Genomic DNA, 20204 nt, shown 5'->3' with positions numbered 1-20204 from the left:
TTACCGAGCTTTAATTTTCGAGAATAAAGTTAGAGGAATCTTCTAATAATGGGACTCGATAGTATTTTCAGGATATTTCGTGTAGAGTCGACTTGTCCAGCGGAACTTGGGGTTGAATCAACACACTCTCGTGTCGGGTATTGAAATTCTTCATTCATATTTTCATCCACTACCAATCGTTAGGAAAAATGTTATTTTTAACTTAATTTTTCAACTTCAAATAAATAGTGTGACGAAGGGTTGATAATCAATTTAAATTTACCAAGTATAGAAGTTTATAATTAAACACAGATTTTTGTATTCTTCAAAGCATTTTTAACTTTTTTATCATCACTCGTTGCTGCCTTCCAAACAACTTCTAAATTATTCTGTGTATCATTGTTTTCTCTTCGTAATTTACCAATAATCTGTTCTTTCTGTTTAATTAATTGCTTAAGACGCTGCAATTCCCGACAATGCTCATTCTTCAATTGATGGACATTGTGCTCCTGAGTTTTCATCTGTCTCTTAGCTGTGACTAATTGCTGCTTTGCCCCTTTTTGAACGTTCTGAAAAAAAATATATTATACAAATAAATTTTTTTAGCGGAAGATTTGCTTAGAATTTTCGAAAAAGATACAAACCTTTAATTGGCTTTTCAAACTATTCATCCTATGAGTTATACTGTCTCCAAGATAATGAATATCCGCAGATTCTTTTTCTTTGGTCTTTAAAAGAGCCGAAAGTTTATTTTTTTCTGCTAAAGCTTCTTCGTACTCCATTAGAAGCTGCTCACAATATGCAGTAGTTTTACTTAATTGTCTTTTGAATGAATCTTTTGAAGTCTGCAAAGAGTAAACAATATTTTGTAGATGCTGGGCCTTGTGCTGCACATGCCTAAAAAAATTTAAACAAAGTTTCAATAAAATGAATATTATGAAAAATTAACTTTTTTTTACATACTTAAATTTTTTTTCTAAATTCTTCATTGTAATTTTCATTTGATCTCTTTCAGCTGTAATCATGATAAGTTCTTTATCATTATCAGGCTGGGAATCTTCTAATTGCTTTATGCGTTGATTTAATTTCTTTTTTTCTGATTCATATTGAAGCTTAAGTTCTTCGAATAATCGTTTGAATTCTTCAACAGCAGCATTGTGAACTGAAACGGGCATTATTTTATCGGAAGTACTTTTTAGTTTCTCATATCCCTCACAGAGAATTTCATATTTTCCTTGCAAGCTGCTTAATTCAGATTTACAAGTAATGTATTCTTTATGAAGCTTATTGTTATCTTGTGACATAGACTCTACTTTTTTTTCATAGACAGAATGAATTTCTTGAAGTTTTTGTTTTTGAATTGACGTTTGCTTCAGTAAAGCGTCATTCTGTTCTTTAATTAACCTGGCATCACTGGTTAAAGTTTCATATTCCAAAACAGATTTTTCGTATTTTGAATTTAAAGTTTCTATCTGTTTCTGTAAGTTTTCGTTTTCTAATATTATTTCTTTAAATCTAATCGTAAACTCTTCTAGTTCTTTTTTACATTCAGATATTAAGTGTTCTTTTTCTAAAATATTTTCTTGATATGCATTTAAAAGAGGAGCTAAAGCATGTGTATCAACTGTTCCCCAAGAATGAAGAACTTTTTTATTTTCCCCATCTGTTTCAATATCATCGATTATATTTGTTATATTTCTTGCTGTAATATTTAGACTATTTTCTTTAAGTTTTTCTTGATATCTTTCTAATTCAACATTTAATTTATAAACAACATTTTTTAATAATATACGATCCTCGTTTAATTGATCATTTTCTTGCTGTAACTTCTGATTTGTAGCATATATATACATTTTTGCCTTTTCTACTTCATTAAAAGCTTTATTACACTCTTCGTTGTGCGTTCGAAGATTATTAATTTCAGCATCTTGTTGCTGCAGGCGCAGCCTCATTTGTTCATTATTAAGCGCAAGCTCTTCATGATCTTTCAGAAGTTTATTATATTTCTTTCTGGTCTTCGTAATTAAATGATCTCTGTCCTGTATATTTCCCAATGATTCTATATTTTTCAAAAAATATGTATATTTATGTTTTGCACAGTAAAAAAAATAAAATTGTAACAGAAAATAAATAAACAAATTTAATGTGTTACTGTTCTATTCTATACATTTCTATTTTACAAATTGGAAGTGACCTTGAAATCTTTGGAACGCCCTTCACCTTCGAAAAAAAAACTATACTACGCAATATACTATTCTCTAAACCATATTAATTTAAATATTTATTTAAACAACATATAAATTTGTAAATTTATTTTCGCGAAGATCAAGCGTACAGGGATAACCCTGTGTACACTCACCTTTGCAATCATTCAATTTTTCTAATTTTATATTAAGTAATCTATTTTCTTCTGCCAATTTCTCGTTTTCTTTTCGAAGATAACGTCTATTTTTACGTTTAAGTGATGCTGTCCTTTCATCATCTTCAGTGTTAAAGTTAGCATCGCCTGATGCTGCTAAAACTGTATTTACATGTTTGGCTTTGACTGCACGATTAGATTGGGATAAAGCTAGGCCATGAACAGGCTCTAACTTAGATTCAACAAATTTAACGGTTCGCCTACTATGCTGTAAATTTATGTAAATATGAATCAATGCTGAAGTTTTAAATTGACATACAAAGATGCCAACAAATGACATGAACAATTTTCGCCAACAATTTCAAATATATCATTAATGATTATTTTATAGTTTAAGTAGTAAATCCGATTTTTTTCAGAGAATTTCTTTGTACATATTTAACTTTGTAGTTTTTACGATATCAAATTTTGTAGGAAGAAAAAAAAAAACAAATTGGACTAACTTTTAGACAGTGTAAAAATCAATCTAAAGCCACAGGCGTTTCAATTTCAGGCTCCAGCATGGTATAGCTAATTACTGGCTATAACTAATAAAAAATAACATTTTTTTAAATATCCGAAACACGTACCTACAGAGAGCTTCTTATTTTTAATAATGTTGGAAAATTTATGAAAAAATAAGTACCACTTTTAAAGTGTATTCAACGTTGTTACAAAAATGAAGTTAATGTTTTTTAAGTTTTTTATACTTTTATTATAACAGAATGTAGGGATTAAATAAAATTTCATAAAATTTTATTAAAAACAAGCATTCAAATAGCCAGAGTTTAAACTGCTTGATTAATGGTAGAATTCACTACAAACAACAGCTGCAGCGCAACTGTGTGTGTGTGTGTGTGTGTTGAGTAGTTCTTTTTAAAACCTTAGAAACATTGGATAAAATTGTAAGATATGAGAGTAACAGCCACACACACAATATACACATACATACATCACTCCCGCAACAGCTGTCTTTGCTGAATGCCACCAATGTTGATCAAACGAACACTATTCTACATATGAACTTAATTCAGTGCAATTTAGTACTGTTAATGGCGTAGGAAGAATGACGTCTTTAAGGCAGAAAATTTTAATTTTAATTTACATAAAACAAATGTAGTGTAGAAAAATCTATTACAAATTAAAATTAGAAAAGATAATTTTATAAAAATTATTTCCGCACAGATACACACGTATCATGCCAATACTACCAACTTATAAAATTATATGTGCATATAGTAAAACTATATAAACATAAATTACGATCACATAGATGCAAATGCTATAAAATAAAAAGTTCTCTGATAAAATCATGTGTATATACTATTTAATTATAAGTGCACTAGGTATCCATTCGTTTTAACAATGTTATTTGTTGGACATTTTTAGCAAATATAAGTCTCATGCCGTTTGTAGTTATCTTAGTAGTTTGTGTAATAATATGACTTATATAAAGCTAATACCTTTCTTCTGAAACGTTTATCAGTATTTTCTAAATCATTGATGGAAGTTCCATAAAAGTACGACATTATTTTGAATGACTTTTGAAAAAAAATTTAAAAATCTCATTAGGTTAAGAGATATACTGTTATTTTTAAAATAATAATATATGATTGATGTAAAAAAACACAACAAAAAATACAGGTTACCTTAGCTATTCCGAAAGGCGTTGGTAAACATTTAAGTTTCCACTCATAATATCCATGGCAACGGCGGTATTCGCCATTTGCCTTCCATTCATAAAAACGCGCCTTATTTGAAAGTATATAGTCAATAGGACGATATTTTGTTTTAAACAGTATTTAATTTATTTATTAAAAGAAAAATTTCTATCTACAATAATATGTAAAAACAATTCTCTTGTGTCTTCCATTTAAACAGATTCAAGAAACAAAAGTAACAAAATACAGAAATAAATTACAGAAAAATCTTACGTAAAGTTACCATGGAAACTGTAATTTTGCAATTTGTATCTAATTAATGTTATGAACATTTTTGCCAATCGCAATTTCAGATACACGTGGCTTTGCAGCTTCTTTTTTATAAAGTGACGTTTCTCGAGATTTAATTGTTTAAACAATTACTCGCAAACTTTACACATCAGAGCTCTTGCATGGGAACTATTTGCGTTGTACTGCACAATACTAGGTGACGAGACCATAATTAGCACCAGAACTTTTGACATCCGCCCATGCAGAAACTAATTTTTTAAGATATCTACTGCGATCGCAAAGTTATTATCGTTTCCGATCAAGCTGTCCATCATTCTCCGCTTTGTGTATTTCAATGATTTGTTCTTACACTTCATCACCTGTTTCATTATCTTCTCCGCCTAATCTTGCAATTCGCTAGTTCACACATTGATTAACAACTTACCTCAAATTTTAATAGCAACTTCGATTTAATTCTATATAATTCTTTATGAAATAATTCGTTTAGCTTACCTTTTCTTTTTCCAAGTATATTATTCGAACTACAACTAAAACCATTTGATTTCTCTTGATGAGCAGTCGTGATAAAATTTAGAAACCACTGATAGCATGGTGCTTCAAATATATAAATTCAAAAATTTGTCATAAATATTAATTTACTACTCTGTTATGTACGTACAACATATAGTTTCATGCTCGATATAAGACAACCTTCGCAATTTATAATTGTTTCATTTAATTCTGACACTTTTTAAACAGAACAATTTATGGTTTTAACGTTTAAGTGTTATTACTAAAGGAATGGATTAAAGGTAGTTTTTTGACTGGATTTATTTTACTTTCAACACAACTTATACTTGTTTTAAGTACACTTTTTTTGCTATTATCATTAAACAATAGCTTATTAAATCTTAAGGAATTTTTGGCCAAGTTTTTTTGTTCTTCCAAAATCTTTAGTGACAAAAAATTCTTGCAATTCTTTAATCTGTAACCAACATCGAATAAACCTTCGACTATTGCAACTGAGCTGAGGACAAATTTGGTATTATTATTTTTGCTTTTTCTTTTAACAATAGTGTAGGGTCTCGGTCGTATATCCTTTTTTATTTGTGGATCTTTAAATCTGCTTAATATCAATAAGTTTCGCTGTCTTTTATGCGGATTACCAAACATTGACTGAATATGTTTAACATTGGGGTTAGTAACAGTAGGAGTACCAGAAGTATCAGTAATAATTTGAACTTTATTCATCACAGAATTTTCTAACACAATGTGCTTTAACATACGAAGTTTACTGGACCCTCTGTCCGTTAAAATATGTAAGGAATCTTTTTTGACAAAAATTACTTTTTCATCACTTGCAAGTTTAATTTTTTTGTTGAAAAGAGACGTTAAATTTTTTGTTCTACAAATATCTGGTGAACAGTCTTGTTCGGATCCAGGTCGCTCCGTTTGATTAAAACGCCTGTTTTTAATTTTAGCTTCTTTTGAATCAGTAATACTTGGAAAAATTGTGTTTTTCGTAAAATATCCACTTGGGAATGTCAACAGCATCTGTAACATATCTGTTTTATTTACTAGCCCTGTTATTTTATTTCCTATAGTGGATAATAATCCAAAACTAGATTTTTCATTCTCAGACTTAATATTGTAGCAATTTAATGTATCAACGTTTTCGTTTGACGGTAATAGATTTTTTCTTCTCGAAGCACCGTCAGTTTTAGCAGTGACGACGGTTTGATTTTTGAGAGAGTAATCTTTTTTACTGCTATCAGAAAATGCTATATTACTTTTTTCATCTTTCTCAATATTAGAGAAGAAAAGTGTTTCCTTGCCGAAGGTAACATTTTTGTTAATTTTTCTATTTTTGAAAGGTGTAAAAAAATTATGAATAGAAACGATAGTCTTTCTATTATCTTCAGCTACCCCTTGATAATCGGTAGCAGTATCATCAAACGTTACACTCATTTTTTCAGTTTTGCATTTTTTGTTTAAATTTTCGTTAATCTCTGTTTGTTTACAATCATTTCTGCTTAAATTACTATCTATATTAGTTAATGACATTTTCTTGTTTATTTGTATAGCTTCCAATCCTTGTTCTGGCACACTGTCCATTACACTCGTTTGTAATGCTCGATCTAAATTTTTCACATCAGGCTTCGTTAAATTTGATCCAACCTTCGATCCGTCGATAAGCACAGGCTCCTCAAATTCATTCTTTATTGTCACCACTTCTTCTCTCGATACTTTTCTCGTACAAGGTACCAAAAAATCGGATTTAATAATCGGATTGTTCGTACAAACGTCTGATGAAAAATCAACAGATTTAAAAATCGAATCATTTTCATGACGCAATAACGATTTCTCCTCGTACATTCTAATCTGCTTATTATCATCTACCTCTACATCCTTAAATTGTACGTGTAACTGTCGAGTAGATTCTTCAGTTTGACAGATTTTATCGCCTGACAACAACTTCCCATTAAACTCTTTAATTTCACCAATGATTTTTTTTCGAAGTTTTTTTTTATTTTCAGCAATGCTCTCATCGGATGACGAACAATCTTCGCAACTGCAGTTTGATCCTGTGCGATCCTCTCGATTGTCCCGATATTCCTTACGTTTATTCTCGCGTTTCCGTTCATCTCGGTCCTCATCCGATTCGTTCTTGCAATCCACTGTACAAGTACCTTTCTGTTGGACATTGGTCCTATTAATGGAGTCGTCTTCCATATCACAAGCTGTACACGAGGTACTCACATTCTGATGTGTTATCCGAGGACACTCCACATGAGTTTTATTCAGATTAAGTCTTCTAACGTTGCTGGGATTAACGAAGAAAGGATCAGGAGAATCGTAAATTCCTCGACAGTCCTGCCTCATCGGATACCGAACGTAGGAATAACCGAATCCTAAGGCCCCAGCGGTATCAGCAAACTCTTGAATAGTACGAGCAGTGAAAGAAGGTTTCTGGTATGCTGCGGTTCGCCTAGTTTGGAACTCTGCCTCCACTTGAGCCATTTTTTTGCGAATATTACTCAATCGAGTTTCGGCTATGACACGCTGAGAGCTGTAGGGGGCAAAGTTCACACCGATCATCTCCTCGCATTCTTTCTGCCTCAACGTTGTTAGGAATTCCCTCAATTCCTCGTCACTTTTCAAAGCAAGAATCGCCGGGTCGATCGAGCTAGTAGATTCGACTCCGACCCCCTGAGTCTCCATCAATCTTTTGTTGATCAACTGCTCCACCTGTGACTTCAAGAGGTTTACTTTCAACTGAATCAGTGTCAGAGTGGGGATTATAATGGCGGGTAGGTTTGAAGTCATGTGGAGGTTTATCAAAGCGTTAACTTGTTGTGCACTTCGTGACTCTTGCAACAACTGGTCTTTCGTCAGAGCAGACAGGGCTCTCATAGCTTTCTCTACGGTTTCTTCTATCGTTGTTGTTATATTAGAGCCTGGTATCTTTCTCAGAACTAATCTCGTAGCAGCGCAAGAGATGATTCCTTGTATTGACAAAAACTGGGAAGCTAGAGCCTGAAGATTGATAGACACTGGACAGTTTCTTTTCGTGCAAATGGTGTCGTCGTTTCCTTGCATACACCGGTGTTCCTCCTGTTCTGGACTGGTGCAGCATGACTGAAACCCTCTAAACACCTGTGGACACTCCTTCATAGCATTTAATATTACTTGACAGCCACAAGCTTCCTTATTTTGTACGGATCTTGCCAGAGGATCGCATACTGGCATCGGTATTGGATAAGGGTAATAGGATGGACATGGGATGACTGGTGGTGGTTGTAGTAAGTGATAGGAGACTGTTGGTGGTACGTAAGACGTTATTGGTGGAGCGCTTGGAGCTGTTGACAAGACTGGCGTAGGCTGCTGGGACTGCACTGGCTGCTGGTAATTGGTGGGTAGAATGAAAATAGGAGCTGGGTTGTTGATACACGATCGAACTTGATCCAAAATATTATGTTGTTGGGGTGGCACAATAGGAGAGGTTTGGTTCTGTTGGGATACATAGGAGGCGAAAGGATGCTGGTTGCTCGTTTGCAGAGGATTCGGTATTGGTATATTTGGAGTATATTGTGGACCACTTTGATATGTATTTGGCTGAAATTGATGGAAATGCGTACTACATGGTTCTTGCATACCTGTGAACAAAAATATATATGCCTACAGAAAGAGAATATTATAATAAATTTTAATGTGATTTTGTATAGCTTAATCAATACTATATTATGTGCGTCGTTAGCTATAAGGTCCACTTGTCTTATTGTAATCTTCAATACGATCTTAGCAGCTCGATCTTTGACTTGAATAATTGCGAATCCAAAGTTCGATAGCCTAGTTCGGTTTTTAAATTTTACTCTTTGGAAAATTGATTGGTGTGTGATTTGGTTAATTTCATTCTATGCTTTCTCGGCATAATCACCGTTCTCCACTTAAGGCCGAAAACGCTTATAATAAATAGTTCACGTGAAGCATATGTTTCGAGCATTTTTGGCCTTAAGTAGGAAACCCCTAATTTCTATATAGTATATTATTATAGAATTATAGCAAAACTACACACGAATCAATTTTCTACACTATATGAGTTTTCAGAAGTACTTTTTGCTAGTGACAAAATGGGATAAGTAAGAAATTTTATTGAGCTCATTTACTTAATAAGGATAGAGGCGATAAACCAATAAACAGATGTACATATTAGGCGAATGTATATGAGCTACTACATGCATTTACCTTGCTCAGAACTGAAGTAATTTATTCCTGGATAAGTTTGCATTTGCTGGATGTCGTTTTGCGGTAGTTTAAACATCAAATTATTATTACTTGTTTGCACTGGGACGTTCTGATACGATGTCATCTGAGACAACAAGGCTATACTGTATTAGACTAATTATATATATGTGGTTAGATTTCTCCTGGTGCCTTAATTACTTCTTGGTACAATTTCAAGTTTGCTCAAATTTTTTCTAACTCGATTTCGCAATCATAATTAATAATATTTTTTACGATTTATACTCACATTTAAGATAACTAGAAATTTTTATATAAATTTGAATTTTATTAATTTTGGTTATGATTTGTTTTCGGTGTGAAGTTTCCAATCAGTCTGAGTAAATTACACACTTTTTGTTAATTTATAAAGAATCGCACTTCTTTGTTCCATATACTTGCAGCAACTTTCAAGAAATTAAAGCACTATTGATTGGGACCGGGGATTTCTCTGGCATCACACAGAAAGAAAATCTAAAACTAATGTCAATGACACGGCGCTACTTAGTCACATATTTCAAATTATCTTAGCAATTGAGTAATGTCGCGAATTGCTCTTTATAATAAAATAGTCACATTTTTTTTTAAATTATTTAAATAATTGCTGTTATATTTTTTTTGTTTATTCGAAAATTAGGCTATTCTGCAACATAGAAGCACTTTTAATGAATCTAACAAGCCTACAAAAATTGAAATTGGATGAAAGATAACCGATTTATAATTTCGGTATGAGGGATTTCGTTAATAGACTTATATAGGCACCAATTTTCAATCATACCTTCTAATATTACATATATAAATATGACTAATAAGATCTCTAAATGTAAATAAAACTACAGCGAAATTTGTATTAAGTCACAGAAGATTATAATGATTTATACGATTTAAATTAACTTCGTTTTATCGTACACTGTAGTCATACTAACATATATTAATAAGGATTATAACAAAAAAGCGATTTGATTAAAATAACAACTATTTCACTTTATTGATTTCGGATATACAAATAAAAGTTTCAAATGTGAATTTTTACAAGAGTATACTATAATAGTAAAAGGTAAAACGTTAATAAAAAAATTTACATTATTCTTTACATGTGAAAAATACTTTCAGGTATACCGGCACAATTAAAACTAAAATGGCCAGTCTTAAGCCTTAAAATATTATGCTAGTTTTTTTATTACTTTGCATTTTTTCTTAATTTTAGTTATAACTAATAAAATAAGATTGATCATTGAGAGTTTCATTGTTTTATAGATATGCGATAGTATTGAATAGTATGCAAAATGATGTATGAAAATTTACTAACATTGTGTATTTAAAGTATACATCTCAAAAATAGATTTCAAATAAAGTACTTGAAAATAGTAAATCAAATGTAAGTTATGTTTGTGGTCTATAAGTAAAAGTTGCCTAGTCGTTGTGCTAGAGTCAAGCAAATCAGCTGAACAAAAAATGAATATGAAGATATGTTGAAAATGTTAAATCATAAGTGTAAAAGGAAAATACCTAATTATATTTACTATTTTGTACATTCTTTTAAGATCATAAATGCAGTTATTCTTGTGCCAAAAGATATATTGACCTTACGCATGCCACGAGAAATAGTTGCGTAAAAGAAAAGTTTTTTTTTTCAGAGATTTTGTTATTTTCTGTTTCATATACTATAGTGTGCATTTCGAACGTAAACTTTCGTATTGCTAATTCTTGAAGATATCACGGTTTCAATATCGTTGGATATGACAACAACCATGTTTTAAAGATTTTGCAAGCAATGACAAACAAAGGTATGTGCGTCAATTCTTCTAATTGAATTACACCATATACTGAACATTGCAAAATCGACATTATTGCATTCAATATCGTTACGACATATATTACCAAAATGCCTAAAATACAATCAACCAGATAAATAAACCAAACGTATCTGATATTCTAAAAGAAACTTAGCATCATCCATTTTGTTTTTCGTGCAGTCCATTTTCTTGTTGCTTTAGCGGTTTTATTACATCCATCTCGTTGAGCTGTTCGATATCTATGTGTTGCTTCTTCTTACGTTTTGATTGCTTCCTAGAGAAGAATATTTTGATCACTGGTCTATCAGAAGGTTTTATTTTTTATAAAATCTTTCTTACATTCCAAACAATTCACCATCCTGTATAGACTCCGGTAATTTTTTGTTTAGCGTTTCAGGAAGTAATAACGACATTAAACCACCTAGCATTGAGCATGAGCCATAAATTACGAGTGGTAGTGGTGGCCATATTTCGGACTGAAATTTTTTAATACAAGCATATCGAGATAATTAATCGTCTGGTTTCTTCTGTATCTGTGCATTTTTCGTACTTTCTGCTTTTGAAAAATATAAAGTTAATGAAATTAATCCATATTTGCCTTACCAAATGATTTACATACGGCGCCATAACTCCGCCAATCCTAGCAAATGTTGAGCTAGCGCCAAGTCCAACGTTTCTTATGACCGTTGGAAATTGTTCAGCGGTAAATACGTAAATTGCTCCATAAGACGAAGTAATAGCAAGTTTTCCTATCATCGCCAAAGTCACTGATAACCAAGCCATATCTAAAATAAAAATCCAATTCAAATAAATATAAAAAAAAAAAAGAAAATTTCCTAACTACTCAAAAAGCTCAATTGATTATAAATCAAATAGTACCCAAATTAAAAAAAAGTTCAAATAAGTGTAATTAATTACCAGCAGGTATAATAAGGGTGGCAAGTAGCGAGATTCCAGAAATCAACATGCACCCGCACAAAATGATTTTTCTTCCCCATCTATTTAATGTAAATATTAGAAAAGTATACGCGGGAACCTCGACAAAGCCAGATATTAAGAAATTAATATAATCATTGCCACCAAGATCGGAAGCATGCCAGGACAATCCATAGTAAGTACCACTATTTACCAACCTAAACAAATATAATGCAAAAAAATGATATATTTTTAATATTCAATCTCAGTACAATGTTCGATATATTGTATTTATTATTAACGAAACAAAGTTACCAGTTGAAGAATAACAAAATGCTTTTACGTCTCAAATTTGGATATCTAAATAAATCAAAAAGAGATGGCTTTTTAATATCTGGTTTACTGTCTTCGCTATTGTTATTTAGCAATGTATCTAAGGCTTCGTCCGGCAATTCAACACCATTTTGAAGCGATGCTTTCTGAAGCAACAATTTTGCTTCCCGAGTGCGACCCTTGGTTAATAGCCAGCGCGCAGATTCTGGTATAAACCTAATGGATAAAATTACCTTTAATATCTGCACAATCGTATTGTAGCATCAATGAAATATTATAACTAGTCTTACCACCAATATAGAAGAAAGGCTATACTTGGCACTGTAATAGCAACTTGTAACATTCTCCAATCGGTAATCATATAAGCAAAACCTGCCGTCATAATGTAGCCAGCAGTGAAAAATAATTGACAGCCCACACCTGCCACTAGACGCTTCTTCGGACCAACCATTTCAAGTGCTGCAAATAGAGTATTATTATTAGTTTGTGTAGACTATTCAAAGCAGCTGACAATTGGCAAATAGGAAATAAAAAAGCAAACTTACCTATAACATAAGCGACCAAGAAGACGCCACTTGTGGTGGATCCAACAATCAACCTGAAGATAACGTAGGAAATAAATTCTGGTGCAATGGCTACTATTATACCGCCTACCAGCTGGATGACTAGAGAGAGGAAGAAAATTGGTCTACGACCATATCTATCGGACAAACCACCAAAAATCATTGAACCAAGCATGACTCCTACCATGAACAACGAGTCCCCTGTTGCTCTGAGCCATGCCCTATCGCAAACCAGGTTCCACTGAAAAGTTCATTTCATTTAATTTCATTACATAAGAACAAAGCAATCCAAATCAATCAAGATATGAATTATCCAATTCGTATTTAGTATCTGTACCTCCGAGGTAGTTGTGCTTTTGTATTTACTCCTATCGTACACGTAGCCCGTACAAGGTATAGTTCGGTTGTTTCTTTGGTAAGTACCAGCTTCCCCTATGCTTTCTTTACCCTCTCTTCTCCCATTTGTATCTTCTCCATCCGTACTAATAGTTGTCGCTAAATTTATTAATCTGCCCATTGACGAAAAATTCCCACTATAAAGTGTCTCGTATCTCGCACACTGTGATAAATTTTTTATTTCGGTATCCCATGGATAGCTCGCGTTCATTACCTCCTGCGATAAGTAAAACGTTGCGTTCTCTGCAAATTCTGTTGGCAGCAGACACCTTGAAAATGAAAAAGAAAAATTTATCAGATATAAGCCCTATAAAAATGTCAATGTCTAAAATAAAAACCAATTTACAGCTCTATGATCAATTGATAAAAATTAACTCAAATTTTTCACTGATTACTCTAATGGTCAGTGACTCCCCAAAATACCCAACTCAACCTTCTATTAATCATTAGAAGGTCATTGTTAGGTCATTTTGCTAGATCGGCCAATCTCATCATATAATTAATAAAACAGTGAACTAGATTAAAAGTCAGTTGAAAGGAATGCTTCAATTTAGATAATAAAACAAAATATAAAGTTCAATTGGCATTTAAGTCTACTGACCCTTGAAAGACAAAAAAAGATTAATGCTTTTAATTAGAAATAGGAGAGGAGGTGGAGAGAGAGCTCAATCGCCAGTACTGACCTTACATCCATTTTGGCACCAAGGAACACTCCGGCCATTTTGTGAAAAGCACAGCAGATCGCAGGAAGACAAAGTAGTAAGTAAACCCTTCGTTGGTACCGGCCAAACTCGCCCATCTTAAGTATAACATCGTCGTAAGCCATCTCGACTTATCCACGTTTTCCCTCTTACAACAAAACAGAAATCTCTACCTCTTTAAGTACAAAAACTATTATTATTCTCAAATCTCTTAAAAATACCAAACTTTTCCTTCAACGATGAAACGATCGCTATAGCATAAGCACGACTGGGCTGGTGCAATTCAAATGCAGTTGAAACAATCGTTCAAGGACGAAAACTGGTACGGCTCAGCTCGTACTCTTCAGTTTCTCATTACTCAATTATACAATAATTATCATCAAATCACTTGCAATATTTAGCAGTGGTTATAGATGAGTCTAGTAAAATAAGAATTTTTCTGATGGGCATTTTTTATGAATTAATAGCAAGCAAAGGATATTTGGTCACGGGAGATTGCAATCTTGAGGTCTGCTCCGAGAACACAGAAGGGAGGAGTTTCAATAACGAAGGTTGATTTATCAGTCTGCCAATTCTGATTGCTCCAGAGTCCAATCAGGTAGTTGGTTGTTCCTTGCTGCGATTACAAACTAATTTTTCTGCTTCCACACCCTCCGATCAGTCTCGCTCTCCTCTTCGTCCTCGTTTCTGGTTATCCTCTTCGCACGGTTTGTTATCTATCCAGCCACTTAAAACTTGCCGCGGCCAGTCAACGTGCCTCTCGTCGATTCTGTAACATAACACGTGTCGATAAGCTCTCCAATCAAAAGTAGTTTCACTTACCGACTTTATCTCTTTCCTTCTCTCATACCACAGATTATCTCATGCTAATAATTAATACCTCCTCTATTACTGGCCCATCAATGAGTTTCAGTGTCAAATGCATGTCTTTTCTCTGCAATCATACCAACGAGCGCATTATCGAGCAAAATCTAGTTTCAACAGAATTCTAATGTCACATATTTCAATAATAATCTCATTGGTCTCTTATAATTTTGCGTTTGTAACACTACCACCCTGAAAATCTTATAAACAATGGTGACTATCTTGAGGAAAGAAATTATATACACAAATTTCAAGCGTTAGCCTTGAACACGAATGAATTAACGATTAAAGATGTATTTAATCAGCATCTTAGCATTCTGTATCAGCTTATTTTGACGCGCTCACGTTTGACTGCTCTTTACGGTGCGGGTTTATTGTTGTGTTAAATGTTTATAGCTCGCTGCTCTCGAGTATTACGACAAAATAACAAGGTGTACAGGTAATGTCGTTTTGAGACGCGTAAATCGAGACTCGCTGGATTACCCTATTCACCGATGTTCTATCCATGATAAGTGGGCAGAAATTTTAATCGGTAGTATAACTTTTTAATCTTGTTCGCAATTTTTTCCTTTTATATTATTACTGTAATATTTAAAGCGCTTGTGTTACCCAGAATTAAACAAGTAACCTGTCTGCCTCTTATCGTGGGCGCTTAATGGTACAGGATTTTTTTTTCTTTTTTTTTAATATCTCAACCTATTTAAGATTTTCAGACTGGCAATAATTTTATGTGCCCACGATATATAAGACGGCAAAAGGATAGTATGCAATCGTAAGTGATGAAGTAATATGCCAGTTGACTGTTAGAAGAAAAACTTAATTTAACCATTTGAAATTCTAAAAATATACTTTAATCAATCTAATTAAATTTGTGGTTTCAATTCATAATACGTTTGATGAATTTTTTATTACTAATAGCCTTTTAATTTTTGCAAGACTGAACGAACGAAGGAGAAGCACTCGTTGGATGATCGTGAAAAAGAATAATCAAAATTTAATTGCTTGCACCAAAGTATCAATTGGGAGAAAATCTTTGATCAATTCACCACATGCATTTTTTTATATTGGATGAAACGGCTTGAACTATTCGATCGTTCATTTATCAGTTCGAATCTTGTCCAACTAAAGTCAATTAGAATGTAATTCAAATCCATTCCGTCAAGATTGTACGTTAATCAAACCGTTAAGCACTCGAGGTAAATTAAATTAATTTATACCTCATAAGAAAATGAGAAAGAAAAGTCTTAAAAGATCTGAAAATCACACAAGTTGAAAAATAACGGTCTAGATTGCAGGCGAGGCCTCGATTTTATGTCAGAGATTATTTAGCAATAAACTAATGTTTTCTCGCTTGGAAAACAATGTCACAAATTATTTTAAACTTTACAAGGTTTTTCTCAACAATTATCGAATATTCATAAATTTCGTTGAGACAAACGAAGCAAGATATAATAGATGGACAAATGAAGAAAAATAGTGGTATTTCTATTACCTGATTCCAGGCCAATGGAATTATGTAAACAAACTTTTTTCACCTCAAATCATCTTTAACGTCCTTCGTGCAGATATTAGAGGCAAAAAATTACAAACTACAAACACCAAAACAATATTCTTCCGATCGATAAGAAATAACGCGATACAAGTCTGCGAGAGCTAAATGGCTTTTCGACACACTGCAAAATTAAACGAGCAACCGAGACGGATCGGTGAAAGATCAAGCACACATGTATGATCAATTTGATCGTGCAATCGTGAGAGATCGGTTATTCGATCAATACATTGAAGACGCCAAACCAAAAGTATTTACAAACAGTTCATGAGCAATGAATATTAAAATCCAAACTATACTTAAAGCGAATAATATAACAAATGGAGCATCCACGAAAAAATCACTGGATTTTTACAAAGAATCACAAAAACACTAACGAATTTTTAAAAATCGTTTGTAAAAATATCAAGTTATCCAGAACGATAAAAAGTTTGAGATGAATTTTCGAGTCGTCTCTGAATAATACTTTTTAATAGTTTGATATTCGTCTTCAATGTATATCTGATAATTTTTAAATGAGAATTAATGGCGCGTGGTAATTATGTAAAAATAGCTGGGTGCGGATACAATGAAGAAAGCAGAGAGAAAGAGTATTTACTGGAAACTTGAATGAGAAACGATTTCTGATTGGATGGAAATGAAGAGTGTTGGTAAGAAATTGAATACACTTGGCTGGGAAAGGAGGTGGTCCTACACGCATGACACGCGGACGACGACTGGCGGCGTACGTAGTCGGACAAGGTTGACCTGTCCTTCCAAGGCAGCGGCAAGCCAACATTCAACAAGCCCAACAAACCAGCAAACCAATACTCGATAGAGCAATCTCTAAGCGAGCCAACCAACACAACCGCAACCTGTTGCATTCCAACTCTGAATTACTTTACGCCGCTTAACACTTTCTACGCCTTCCTCTCTCCACCTCTTCTTTTCCTCTATTATTTTTATTCCACCTTTTATCATCACCCTTATCACTCTGATCCTCCTTGTATCCGCGTTAACAATCTTCGATTGCACCGATAAATCGCGTATCCGAATTATTCTATCAAAATCACGCCTTGACGCATTTTTGCTCTATTAAATCAATCGTTGAAACAAATATTTCATTGAGACAGTTATTACGTAAATTTTTATCTTCATCGTTTCAAATTCTAAGCAGACGAGAGTACGACAGATATAAACAATTGATCACAAAGAGTTGAAAATACATTGTTGGAGGAAAGAATTTTTTCAATGACTCTACAAATACTTTGATTCTATCTTTACTAATTTCCATGATTGTTTATCTATATCGTACATGCTTATTATTGTTATAAATCTAAAATTTAAATTTAGCGCTCGCTTCGACGTTTATCGTCATTATTACAGTAATAAAAGAGAATATTTTCACGCGAAATTAATCTTGATACAAATACGTCAGAGGCACTCGCTTAATTACCAAAACAATTTTTCGTCTGCGCGAAATAAACGCTGAAGCAGCATGTGGTATAATCGCGCACGAAAATTCAGAACTTTTCTCGTGCGAGTCCCTTGGCAATCCTTGGATAATTTTGTTGTAGGACGAGTCAAACGCGATATAAAATACGCCGAAACTTATAAATTACAAACTTCGACAGGGTAATTACAGTTTTGAACGAAAAACCGGTCTCCTTAATTTTCTCGAAAACCACTTGCGAGTAAGTACAACTGATTCATCGTTGCATATGCATAAAACGTTGAATTCGAAGCTTCGTGATCGGTTTATCGAATTTCAGTTGTTCTTTATCAATGAAAAAATTCGATTCTAGCTTCGAGAGACTTTTGCGGATTCTTGTGTAAAATACGAAAGATGCAAAAACCGAGAAACACCGTGAAATTCGCAGAAACTGTTAGAGCAGCTCAAAGAGAGTTTACAGAAAAAAATTGAAGCAACGTTGGAACGAAAAATGCTATGGGTGCTACCTATTATACTCCCCAAGTCTATATACAACAATTTACATGTAATGAATATTCAAACATTCCTTCATGAACGATTGGCTTAGCGCTGATAGTTCCAGGTAGTACAGAGAGTTCACAAGAGTCTCTGAAAATGCAATATATTTATGAACGCTGCATTTACGTATTCGTATAGTAGGTACTAGCTGTCGCCAGTATTCCAACGACCGAGCGAGCTATACCTGGGAAAAAGACAACGCCACGCGATGCCACGCCAAATGCCTCTATGCACGCCGACCTAGCACAACCTCAATTTCCACTCGAGTAGAAGAAATGAAGCGGTTGGAATTTATCAAGCGAAACGCGCTAAAATTATCCTAAAAAGAAATGCCAGTCTCAGGAAGTCGCAGATGGTAGTGATAAGCCATCTATTCTTCGTTCTCGTGGCCGAGACTTTGTATCGATGTTGAAGAGACATTGCTAATTTTATAAATATACACCATAAACAAGGTGAAAGCAAATGGACGTTACCGATGCTATTCTAGAATTATTATACATAGGCTTATCAATTGCATCTTACGAGTTACTGCGAAGGTCGTTAACAAGAAGGACGAAGAAGGCCAAGACGCAGTGAGTGAGTTTCAAGCTAGTGTCAGGTTTATCGCTAGTCCTATCTATGCGCAAAGCGAGTCGTAACTTTACATCCTATGTAGTTCTCTCTTAATTCTATAAAGTAACAATCGATGAAACAAGTCCCATCTCTTCGACTCGTTTCTTTTTACAATTCTTATTCAATTCTCACGAACGAGCCATCGATCAATCGCAGATTAGATAAATGTTTCATTAACGCATTATCGTACAACAAGCACTTCCTGATCCTTCCTTATGCAAATTGTAATTTGCGATTGATCGAACGGGCCTGATAATACAAGCGCTAATCACTGATTGGGTGGTACAAAGAAATTTGCGATAGGTGAAATTACAAGCACTCAACGATAGATTCTATAAGTAGGAATCGCTCGCTAAGCTCAAACAATTGCATTATTACAAGCTTTCAACAATGTTGTAATAGCAGTATTAATAGAGAGTGAAGAGGCGAGGAGAATGCGATGAGAATGCTTTCCCAAATATTTCGGTTTCCAATTTCACAGCGCTACTGATATTGTTTTGAGATTGTTATCTCTATCTTTATCATCACACGCCACTTTATCGTGCTGGTAAGAAGTTGTATATAGGGTGTCCAGATAACTCTCGTACCAAACCAACACATTCGATAAAAGTCTATGGTTTTAAGAATAATATTTTTGTGTTTACTCAGTATATAACTACAAATTCATTATATATTGAACATTCTTTGATTTCTACTGATAGAACTATCCAACGACCTTCTTCTTTTATTCAGGCACCGTCTCAACGATCCAAACACTAGAAGAATAGTTCGGAGCGAGGAATTTTTAATTCTGAACGACTGTTCGCTCAAGGTCCGTATAGAAAAAATGTGTAAGAATTGTAATCTTAAAATCCTTCTCACTCTAAATGAATTCAAAGCTTTGGCAAGAGTTAACCGGACACCTAGTATATACGTATCAAATCTATAAATACTCGTACTTTAACGTATCTACCAAGAGGAATAGGTATATTTAGCCAGTGTGATACGAGTGTTAAATATAGTATAACTCGCCTTTGCGTACCTAAATCTGCAATTTAAATGGAGAACGCACCGCGTCTATTTGACTTGAATTTTAGAAGGGCACATGAATCTCAAAGCTGTACTGCAGCTTTTCCAGAAAACGATACCGGCAAATCTCGTTAATCGTTATCTAATTTCCATATCCATGTTTACAGAAGCGCAAAGCTGTACATACACAAGTATCTTTTCGAATTTACACGGGATTTACCGAGTTTACAATTTTATCCTCCGAACATAATTCAATATTCTGACGTTTTTCCATTATTTCTCTAAACTTGTCCAATTAGACATACCGGACGAAAGAAATAGTACAATTATGATAATCGACAAGCTCGAAGCTTGTTTCGTACATTTTACATTGCAGTTGACTTTTACTTTCGCTTGGCTGATCTATAT

The 20204-nt window shown here is 33.7% G+C and overlaps 2 protein-coding genes across 4 annotated transcripts; both read right to left on the bottom strand.

Moving 5' to 3' along the window:
• Positions 1-68: 68 nt before the first annotated feature.
• Positions 69-3906, bottom strand: LOC136773810 (centrosomal protein of 89 kDa-like). The gene is made up of 6 exons (XM_066727721.1): positions 3841-3906; positions 2339-2606; positions 943-2038; positions 624-876; positions 263-548; positions 69-169 (listed from the first exon to the last, which is right to left on the bottom strand). The coding sequence occupies exons 1-5, from the start codon at positions 3904-3906 to the stop codon at positions 282-284; spliced, it is 1950 nt and encodes a 649-aa protein (XP_066583818.1). The 3' UTR covers positions 69-169; positions 263-281.
• Positions 3907-10075: 6169 nt separating this feature from the next.
• Orct (Organic cation transporter) lies at positions 10076-17080 on the bottom strand. Of its 3 annotated transcripts, XM_066727119.1 has the most exons (10): positions 16151-17056; positions 13777-14563; positions 13035-13362; positions 12680-12938; positions 12425-12593; positions 12117-12350; positions 11805-12019; positions 11490-11671; positions 11226-11362; positions 10076-11160 (listed from the first exon to the last, which is right to left on the bottom strand). In XM_066727119.1, the coding sequence occupies exons 2-10, from the start codon at positions 13917-13919 to the stop codon at positions 11043-11045; spliced, it is 1785 nt and encodes a 594-aa protein (XP_066583216.1). In that variant the 5' UTR covers positions 13920-14563; positions 16151-17056; the 3' UTR covers positions 10076-11042. The 3 variants fall into 3 exon arrangements, with proteins under 3 accessions (XP_066583216.1, XP_066583218.1, XP_066583217.1); XM_066727121.1 differs by lacking the exon at positions 10076-11160 and having other exon boundaries at positions 11299-11439; positions 11506-11671; positions 16151-17079; XM_066727120.1 differs by lacking the exon at positions 10076-11160 and having other exon boundaries at positions 11333-11442; positions 11506-11671; positions 16151-17080.
• Positions 17081-20204: the final 3124 nt, after the last annotated feature.

This window comes from Prorops nasuta, unplaced genomic scaffold, assembly GCF_024137725.1.
Source record: "Prorops nasuta isolate Cenicafe-Biocafe unplaced genomic scaffold, Cenicafe_Pnas_1.2 PNAS00005, whole genome shotgun sequence".
Lineage (NCBI taxonomy): Eukaryota > Metazoa > Arthropoda > Insecta > Hymenoptera > Bethylidae > Prorops > Prorops nasuta.
This window is presented reverse-complemented; position numbering and strand designations above follow the sequence as displayed.

Bases quoted from the DNA above. Each gene is read 5' to 3' on its own strand.
- Orct (XM_066727119.1), bottom strand. From the start codon at position 13,919: ATGGCTTACGACGATGTTATACTTAAGATGGGCGAGTTTGGCCGGTAC. The intron at 13,363-13,776 runs GTCAGTACTGGC...TTCATTTTCAAG, and splicing joins GGTGCCAAAATGGATGTAAG to GTGTCTGCTGCCAACAGAAT. The intron at 11,672-11,804 runs GTAATTAATTAC...TTTTTATTTTAG, and splicing joins CACCCTTATTATACCTGCTG to ATATGGCTTGGTTATCAGTG.
- LOC136773810 (XM_066727721.1), bottom strand. From the start codon at position 3,906: ATGTCGTACTTTTATGGAACTTCCATCAATGATTTAGAAAATACTGAT. The intron at 877-942 runs GTATGTAAAAAA...AAATTTTTTTAG, and splicing joins AATTTAGAAAAAAAATTTAA to GCATGTGCAGCACAAGGCCC. The intron at 549-623 runs GTTTGTATCTTT...ATTTTTTTTCAG, and splicing joins GTTTGAAAAGCCAATTAAAG to AACGTTCAAAAAGGGGCAAA.